A 10,599-nucleotide genomic window follows, 5' to 3' on the forward strand; every position below is an offset into this window, starting at 1 on the left:
GGAATGATAAGAGCAATTGATAAATTTGTGAAAAAAATATTGTTTATCTTGCCCTACCCAGCAAATTATCAAACCCTTTTTGCCACAATTATTTCAACTTGTACTGAAAAAAGAATCTGGTGCAAAAAGACTATACACCATTGTAAATAAAAATAATGAACAACCATCAGTTAAAGCAAAATGGTGTACACAACTCAATACCATTCTTGATGAAAAAGAATTGCATTTTTTGTATGCTCCCCCAATAAAATTTGGGGGGAGAATATAGTCACGCTTCGTCTGTCCGTTCGTGTGTCCGTCCGTCCGTCTGTGCACAATTTTTGTCTGGACTATTTCTCAGCAATTAATTAACGGAATTCAAATAAACTTATGGGAAGCTTCAACTACCAAGAGGAGATGGGCATATTATCAGCCGGTTTTGGTCGGATGATTTTTCACAGAGTTATGGCCCTTTGAAATTTTCTATAAAGAAATTCTTGTCCCCCCAACTACTGTGCCCTCAAGACATTTCCTTTTATCTGAATATATAGTGCAATATTGTGACCAAAAAACCTTTGGGGAGCAAAACCCGTCTCCGACGGTTTCTTGTTTATTTTAGCTACTCTTTTTAATCACCAATGATGTAAAGGTTCAGAGGTTCCAATATAGGTTAATTCACAGGTCATTGGGAACATATAGTCTTTTGAAAAAAAATAAAAATTACTGATGACCCATAATGTTCATTTTGCAAACAAAGTGAGGAAAATTTAGAACATTTATTCTTGGATTCAATGTCAGATATCAAAAGCAATTGTTGATGAAATATACCAGAACAATCTTTTCCTTTCATTAACATGACAATCTTTCTGCTTGGATATTCAATTAAGTCTGCTAGAGCCATAAATAATGTTATTTTGTTTATTAAGTTATACTTGTACAGGTGTAAAATGAATAAATGCATTGCAAGCATAACAGGAGCAAAGATATACACTAAGTATGAATATGAAAACTTGATAAAAAATCTCATTCCCACAAAATAAGTTAGATTCCTTTGACAGTGAGTGGGAACAGTTTAATGCTACAGTATGTTCTCACAAACTTAGAATTTAAATTTGATGATTGCTGTAGTTTAAAGCACTTTTTATGCCCACAGATTGAATGATCGGGGGTATATTGTTTTTGGCCTGTCTGTCTGTCATTCTGTGGAAATCTTTAACCTTCGTTAAACTTTTGCAATAATAAATAACTTTTACAATATTGAAGATAGAAACTTGATATTTGGCATGCATGTGTAACTCATAGAGCTGCACATTTTGAGTGGTGAAAGGTCAAGGTTATCCTTCAAGGCCAAAGGTCAAATATATGGCTTCAAAGTGGCATCAAAACTTTAACCTTGGTCATATCTTTTGCAATATTTAAGATAGTAACTTGATATTTGGCATGCATGTGTATCTCATGTAGCTGCACATTTTGAGTAGTGAAAGGTCAAGGTAAATGTCATCCTTCAAGGTCAAAGGTCAAATATATGGCTTTAAAGCAGCGCAATAGGGGGCATTGTGTTTCTGACAAACACATCTCTTGTTACAAATACTATTTAAAGCGTACCGTTACTCAAATAAAATGTAGGACCTATGTGTTATATACTATAACTACAAGCACCTATTATTGCCTCTCTGTGCCTGTTTCATCTGTTTTTACAATGTACACATTCTGTGTTGTCTTTTCACACTGAAAGATGTGTTTTTTTTCCTTTTTATAAACTTTGTGTTATAAAATATAACAATATGTACCTATTATTGCTTCTCTATGCTTTTTATGCACCCCCTAAAAATTTTGGGGGGAGCATATAGTCGCCGCTTCGTCTGTCCATCCTGTCCTCTGTGCACAATTTTTGTCCGGGCTATTTCTCAGCAACTAATGACCGGAATTCAATGAAACTTTATGGGAAGCTTCACTACCAAGAGGAGATCTGCATATTATCAGCGGGTTCTGGTCGGATATTTTTTACAGAGTTATGGCCCTTTGAAATTTTCCATTTACTGTACATATTGTGCAATTCTTGTCCGGGCTATTTCTCAGCAACTAATGACCGGAATTCAATGAAAGTTTATGGGAAGCTTCACTTCCAAGAGGAGATGTGCATATTATCAGCGGGTTCTGGTCGGATGATTTTTCACAGAGTTATGGCCCTTTGAAATTTTCTATTAACTGTACATATAGTGCAATTCTTGTCCGGGCTATTTCTCAGCAACTAATGACCAGAATTCAATGAAACTTTATGGGAAGCTTCACAACCAAGAGGAGATGTGCATATTATCAGCGGGATCTGGTCGGATGATTTTTCACATAGTTATGGCCCTTTGAAATTTTCCATTAATTGTACATATAGTGCAATTGTTGTCCGGGCTATTTCTCAGCAACTAATGACCGGAATTCAATGAAACTTTATGGGAAGCTTCACTACCAAGAGGAGATGTGCATATTATCAGCGGGTTCTGGTCGAATGATTTTTCACAGAGTTATGGCCCTTTGAAATTTTTCATTAACTGTACATATAGTGCAGTTCTTGTCCGGGCTATTTCTCAGCAACTAATGACCGGAATTCAATGAAACTTTATGGGAAGCTTCACTACCAAGAGGAGATGGGCATATTATCAGCGGGTTCTGGTTGGATGATTTTTCACAAAGTTATGGCCCTTTGAAATTTTATATAAAAAAATTCTTGTCCCCCCAACTACTGTGCCTTCAAGACGTTTCCTTTTATCTGAATATATAGTGCAATGTTGTGACAAAAAAAAAACTTTGGGGAGCATCACCCGTCTCCGACGGTTTCTTGTTTAGAAAGTTATGGCCCTTTGAAATTTTTAAGTTGCTAAACCATCCATCGTATTATTTTGTCCAAAGTTTTGCCCCTCAAGACGTTTCCTTTTATCTGAATATATAGTGCAATACATGTATTGTGACAAAAAAAACTTTGGGGAGCATCACCCGTCTCTGACGGTTTCTTGTTACATCTGTTATAACAATGTACACATTCTTTGTTGTCTTTTCAAACTGGAAGATGTTTTTTTCTCTTTATGTACTTTGTATATGTTTTACTTTCCAACACTCAACTTCATATAATTGTAAAGTTTTTAAGACATTTCCCTAACTTATATGCATTATTTGTTGTTGACCACTACTATATATAACTTACGAAATGAGTTGGTTGCATTACATGCTTGTTTTGTTGTTGTATTGCAAATCATTATTGTTACAATTTATATTGTATGTGTACTTGTTTGCAATTTCGAAATAAAATGTGTTGGGAAAAAAATGAAATACAGTGAAACCTTGCTATTAAAGGGACCTTTTCATAGATTTTGACATGTATTGAAGTTTGTCATTAAATGCTTGATATTGATAAATGTAAACATTGGCTCTAAAAAGCGCAAGTAAAAAAACAAGAATAAAATTTAAGAAAAAAAAAGTAACGCTCAACTGGGCTCAAACCACTGACCCCTGTAGTAAAAGTCTTACACTTAGACCACTTGGCCTTCCGTGCTCATACAATGACTGATGTATTTTATGCTTTAAATAAGCAATCCTGGTAGTGTCACAAAATGTAACGACAACAACAGAACTCTCCAAATTATTTAAATGTTTCGCGTCGCTTTGTCATTTTCAGGTTTTTAAATCATCAAAAGATGCATATAATTGATATTTTAGAGCATGGTAAATGGTCAGTATTAGTGTTTCCTCATAAATATCATAACTACAACGAAAGTTTGCGAATCGGAAACATTTTTTTTCAATTTTGTCCATTTACTAAAACTTAAAAAGGTCCCTTTAAGACCACCTGTGGGACTTTTGAAAAGTGGTCTTAATAGGGAGGTAGTGATAATGCGGAGTTTTCATGTATTTGGATGGACGTATATTACCAACTTTTTAATGGTGAATGCTGATAAAAAGTCACTGATCCAGCTGACAATTATTAAAGAGAACCACTTTTATAAACTTTTTTTGTCATAACACTGTTAATAGATTATCAGCTGCATAAAATCTCATACAATGTCCAACTATCATATTACAGAAAGGAGCCGAGCAAATAATGTTGTTTTATGGACAGACTATTAAAACAATTAACACACCAGTGTTTTTCCAATGCAGAATTAATCTACCAACTGCCTTTGTCTAGATTATGTGCATTGATTAAATCAATCTTTTTCTTTTAAACACAACTCTATTCACAATACATGTTTGTCAAAGTGTGAAATGCTGATAGGAAAGTATATTTATAAATGAATCTCTTGTTCTATTTCATTTTATTTTGATATACCAAGTCCTTTGCTGTTACAGTGCTACATAGAGAAAAGGATGTACAAAGAAGCAGTGAAATGGTTGGTCAAAGGGAAGCAAGTACCAACAGTCAGTGTGGATGTGAGTTACCTCCTGCATTTATTTACTGGTATCTCGAAACACAGTTCAACAGCAACTAAATAGCTTCTTCATATACTTTAATAATCTACAAATTACTTGTTTGTATAGGAAAGGAACTTGTGCAGGGCAAACCTAAAATATGGATGCAAATGAAACATTATTCTTATAAATTAGTTACAGTCTAAACACAAGACCACCAACGGTCCCATGACAACTAGCTTAGAACCATGCAAGTATCTCGCAGAGCCATCATAGATCATGGTCACAATTTAAGGTCAAAGGCCAAAGATTTTAGTTTCCTCTGCATAGCTCCTAAATATTAGGAAGGTTTAAATATGAGTTAACCCACATCCAAGCTTGTTGGTCAAAAGTCGTGGCCAGAGGAAGTATTTTTCGGACTTAGAAGTAACTGAATAAGAATAGTGATCATTAAAAGGTAGTTTATTGGTAACATTAAAAAGGTCTGTCCTTGAAATGTTCATGTCTTTGTGCAGGGCACATATTGTGATAGTTTTCTGATATTGTGTTACCATCCACAAGCAAGTACAAATAGTTTTTGAGAATGCACTAAATTTGAATATAAGCTTTGCTATCTTTTAAATAAGCTTTGCTCTAGCAAAATTATGTTGTATATGCGTAGTGTCATACCAGATAAGCCTGAAGGTGGTTTACACAATTAATGGATGACACTTTCCGCCTTAACTGGATTTTTGGTTTATTTATATGAAAACTACAAAATAGTGGAAAGTGTTGTCCTCTTATTACTCTGTGAGGACTGCACATGCAAATCTGGAACATCAGAACGCAAATACATTAAGGCCCGTTTTGCAAGAATGATGCATCAATTGTTAATCTTATATCTTTTGGTAGATTATTTTTGTGATAAGTTTCTTCTATATTTGTTTATTTTTTGTTTAACATTATTACATAAGACGGTTGTTGTTTTTTAGCAGAGATGTTTATGGTAAAACATGTAAAAAATCTGTTGGGTTCACATTTCCCCCACCCACCTATGCTTACATTGCTGTTAATGGTGTAATCAGTCAGTCCATCTGTGAAACAATGCTAAAGTTTGTTGTTTTATTTCTTGTTCACAGGACAAGGCCGCCGAGACAGAGATCGATACTCTGCTGGTCAAATACAACAGCTACTGAACGATGTCAAATACTCAAGGATGGACACAAGTGCTATAAGCTTTACATGATCTCATTTTAGTCTCCGTCTGGGAAAACTAGGCATCATGCGTATATGTAAAATAGTCTCCCAGATTAGCCTGTGTAGTCTGCACAGGCTTATCAGGACAGATATTTTCCACCTTATCTGGTTATTTGCTACAAAGAGACTTTTTTTGTACACAATTTTTATGTCCCCCACTATAGTAGTGGGGGACATATTGTTTTTGCCCTGTCTGTTGGTCTGTTGGTTGGTTGGTTTGTGCCAACTTTAACATTTGCAATAACTTTTGCAATATTCAAGATAGGAACTTGATATTTGGCATGCATATGTATCTCATGGAGCTGCACATTTTGAGTGGTGAAAGGTCAAGGTCATCCTTCAAGGTCAAAGGTCAAATATATGGGTCAAAATCGCTCATTTAATGTACACTTTTGCAGTATTTCAATATTGAAGATAGCAACTTGATATTTGGCATGCATGTGTATCTCATGGAGCTGCACAATTTGAGTGGTGAACGGTCAAGGTCATCCTTCAAGGTCAGATGTAAAATATATGTGGCCAAAATCGCTCATTTTATGAGTACTTTTGCAATATTGAAGACAGCAACTTGATATTTGGCATGCATTTGTATCTTATGGAGCTGCACATTTTTAGTGGTGAAAGGTCAAGGTCAAGGTCATCCTTCAAGGTCAAATATATGGGTCAAAATTGCTCATGTAATGTCACTTCTGCAATATTGAAGATAGCAATATTATATTTGAAATGCATGTGTATCTCATGTAGCTGCACATTTTGAGTGGTGAAGGGTCAAGGTCAAGGTCATCCTACAAGGTCAAACATCATATAGGGGGACATTGTGTTTCACAAACACATCTTGTTCAAAAAAGGATTATGTGTTGTCTCAGATTAGCCTGTGAAGAATGTACAGGCTATTCTGGGATGACACAACGCATATGCATTAAGATCAGGTTTCCCAGAAAGCGGCTCAACTGTTATCATTTGACGTTATTGTTTATTAAATGTGCTCAGGTACAAAGGGTAGCAAGACCTATGAAATGCGTTGCAAGGCACGTCCAAAATCTTGAATGAATATCTAGGTCACAATGATAAGTAAAGCAATACGAGGTTTTCTAACTATTGCAAATTCTTAATGTACAGTGACGTAGTATTCATGCAAAATTTATATACCATTGGTGAATATTAACTCTGTCTGGAAAATCTTGATCTAAAATGAAAATGAAAATTACCCATTAATTTTTATGAAAATTTAATACAATTATTTTCAAGATTTAAGTCTGTAAGTATGTGTATGTGATTTAATTTGATTAAATATTTATTAGATATGATTTAACAACCACATTTGAACAGAAATTATTAAACATAAATACAAAAATGTGTGCTTTTGATATATTTTCGCATAAGAATCAAAATAATTTTTTATAGTTAGATTGTGCAGTATTAGTGATTAACATGTCTCAAATGTATTTTGTGTGATCTAGTACGTATAATTAGATATAAGAGGAGATTCTCCTAGAAGATTTGATGTGGATGAAAGGTTCTTTGCAAAGAAACAGTACTGTTTGACACTTGAATATTGATATACCCAGAGCTCCAGATAAGGATTTAGTTGAAAGGGTATGTAACCCCCTGATATTATTGTTAAAGCGTATTTTACTCCTTTGTTTCAGCCATAAAGGGTACTTTATATTGAGGAATATTGAGGGATATTTTCTATTTCCATAGATAACATACATATTACATGGCGTGTTAAATCCAGAAATATTATTATTTGTTTTTTATATTAATAAATGCAAAGGAAAGACGTTAAAATGGTGATATGAACAGACTTTCATTAAAATATTCCCGCAGTAGCCGCTAGTCGCTTAAAACATCCCCTTTTAACCACAAACATGATAGGCCGCCATTTTGATTACAAGCTTGTTTTGATTGACTTACTTTTGATTCAAATGTTAACTTACACTAAAAACTCAACTGGATTATTGGTACAACCGGTTATGCACTGTAATTGATACGTACCAAGATTTGTATTGCGTAATGTTACGCAGCGGGCTGATTTTTAATGCGTTTTTTTTTTAATTTTCCAATGCGTAAATATGCAGATAGGCATCTTATCTGGAGCTCTGGATATACCTGAGCCTCATTCAAGGAAAACTGGGCTTTATGCATGTGTGTTAATTGTAACCCCAGGCTAATCTGGGATGATTCTTTACGCACATCAGTTGCGCCTAGTGGCTCTTATGTCTTTGCAATTACTTTATGATCAATTTTTTATTTATGTTGAATGAATATCGCTGCAATGGTATGTTTTATTGAGTGTTGTGCATTTAAAACGCAGGTTGTCGGCCATTTATAATATTCACATCTTTTTTGTCTGCTTTGTTGAGCTTCATTTGTGTTTTGGAAATGTCATACATGTGCCATTAAAAGTACATTGCCATTATCTTATTGAAATCACAGAGCTCTAGCTCTACGTGGTTGTAGTCACCGTTGTGACACAGCTCTACGTGGTTTTAGTCACTGTTGTTACAAAGCTCTACTGGGTTTAAGTCACCTGTGTTACAAAGCTCTATTGGGTTTGAGTCACCTTTGTGACTGATATTTATGGGGGTTGAGTCACCCGTGTACCCAAGGTCTAGTATTGATTTGTAAGAAGTCCTTGTTTTGTTCGCTTTTTTTGGGACCAATTTCGGGAAAAAACTACTGCTTCATGGATGACATTCCTGATTTTCTGTTGCTAATCAAAACACATTTGAGACATAAATTCTATTTGTTTGAAACATTTTTTGCATGCAATCAAGTCAATGTCTGGATAAAGCCCTTGCTGGACTTCATCAAAGTTGTGAAAAGATCAACAAATCAAGATAACTCCGGCTCACAATAAATATTTGAAGCCTGTTTAATTATAACTACATTTTATTTAAAACTATTTGAGTGATCCTGAATTGTATTTGATTAACTACTGCATGTATATGATAAGTTTTTTTTGTTAATTATACAAATCAGATATTGAGTTATGTACTGTTTATTTATTGTTTTTTAGAGATTATGAATGTTCAAATTTATCAGGTCTAGAGGATAAACTATTTTTGTATTGATGCTGTTCATGTTTAAATGTTCCCGTTTACTGTTATTGAACAAACATGCATACATGAATTGATTGTACAAGTGTATCATTTGTCAATTGCAATATGTGTTTATTGGCATCAGGAAATATAGAATTTATGCGATGAAACAAATGGCAAAATTCAAGCATAGCTGTATTCATATGAATTCAAAGATTCTGGATTTATTTTAACTTTGTCATTTAAAATAGAGGAACGATGAATGAAAGTGTAAAACCTTGTTGTTGTTAATGTAGTTGGTACATAGATACATTAATTGGTCAACAAATATGAATGATGTTGACCCTATTCTCTAAGTAGAACCGTAGAACCTAGGCCAATCTTTGCAGCAACCATTTTAAGCTCACCTAAGCACAATGTGCTCATGGTGAGGTTTTGTGATCCCTTTTGTCCGTTGTGCAATGGCAACATTTGCTTTGTTAACACATTTATTGTCCGATCTTCATAAAACTTGGTCATTAGATTTGTCCTTATGATATCTTGGATAAGTTTGAAAATGTTTCTGGTTGGTTGAACAACATGGCCTCCAGGGGGCGGGGCATTTTTCTTAATATGGCTATAGTTAAACCTTGTTATCACTATAGAACCCATATTTATTGTCCGATTTTCATGAAACTGGTAACACTGTAACAGCCTTTTCCCCAATAGTATCTTGTATGAGTTTGAAAATGGTTCCGGTTGGTTTAAAAACATGATCGCCAGGTGTGGGGGGTCATTTTTCCTTATATGGCTTTAGTTAAACCTTTTTAACACACTTTAAGTCGCATTTATAGTTCAATCTTCATGAAACTTGGTCACAACATTTGTTCTCATGATATCTTTGGCTGCACAGAACAGGCCAGTTCCTTTGTATCGCAGGTAGCAACTTTGGGCCTTTGAGGCCCTCTTTTTTTATTGATTTCCAATGAATCTATTGAGATTACAGATACAGGGTTAGTTTCAAGCACTGTGCATATTTAAATGGGTATTTATCTTTTTCCATGCAAGGTGCTGCAAACTGGAAGGCAAATAAGGCCAACCATTTAGACAACAACCTCTGATATATATAAAGGGGTGGGGGGTGGGCATTCTGGCTTACATATATGTTGATTAGAATGGGAATATGATTTTGTATTTGTTTGATTTATTTGTTAAATTACATTTTACACAGTTGTCCCATGGAATGAATCACCATTTACTTACTGCTTTTGAACTAAAGGTGTTCATAGTATAACATGATATTGTAACAGTCTACAGTATAGCAAATCTAAAGACCACCAACAGCTGGTAATTTGAAGATTCAATCATTTTAAGACTTACCAGGTACCTATAGACAAATTCGTCTGGATATAAAATTGCCGTTGTCCCTCCATCAGTCTGTCACAAAACTTTTCAGGGCTTTATCTCAGAAACTATGTAAGATGGGCTTTATCTCAGAAACTATGTAAGATTGGCTTTATCTCACAAACAATTTAAGATGGGCTTTATCTCAGAAACTATGTAAGATATCAAAATGAAACTTCATGGATGTATATATATCAATGACAGAAATGCCATGAACATGAACCATAACCTACACTTTCTTAAATAAGAGTTATTGCCCTTTGTTTTTGTATGATGTAACTTTTCAATCAAAGTGATAAACAAATGTTTTAGCCACTGTTATAGACATGATTGGGCAGTACAATGGTTTTAGTCCATTTAGTAAAGCACTCACATATGACCAGTATGAAAGCATTGTTGGCATCTTTAACAGTGACGTCATTTAGACTACGATAATCGTTACAAAACCTCGAATTGCCGTCTTTCTTGGTTATCAACACAACTGGGCTCACCCATGCACTTTTTGATGGCTCAATAATGCCACATTCCAACATTTTCCTTATCTCTTCTCTTTCGACTT

General features: G+C 34.6%; 1 protein-coding gene across 2 annotated transcripts in view; it reads left to right on the plus strand.

Annotated features, from left to right (window-relative positions):
• The window catches only part of LOC127871904 (regulator of microtubule dynamics protein 1-like), a 28,065-nt gene extending 19,132 nt beyond the window's left edge, over window positions 1–8,933 (plus strand). For both annotated transcript variants that reach the window (XM_052415184.1, XM_052415185.1), the window contains 2 exons: window positions 4,318–4,398; window positions 5,496–8,933. In XM_052415184.1, coding sequence (XP_052271144.1) covers window positions 4,318–4,398; window positions 5,496–5,552 — 138 coding nt within the window. In that variant the 3' untranslated portion in view covers window positions 5,553–8,933. The remainder of the gene's footprint in view (window positions 1–4,317; window positions 4,399–5,495) is intronic.
• Window positions 8,934–10,599: the final 1,666 nt, after the last annotated feature.

Source organism: Dreissena polymorpha, chromosome 3 (genome assembly GCF_020536995.1).
Source record: "Dreissena polymorpha isolate Duluth1 chromosome 3, UMN_Dpol_1.0, whole genome shotgun sequence".
NCBI lineage: Eukaryota > Metazoa > Mollusca > Bivalvia > Myida > Dreissenidae > Dreissena > Dreissena polymorpha.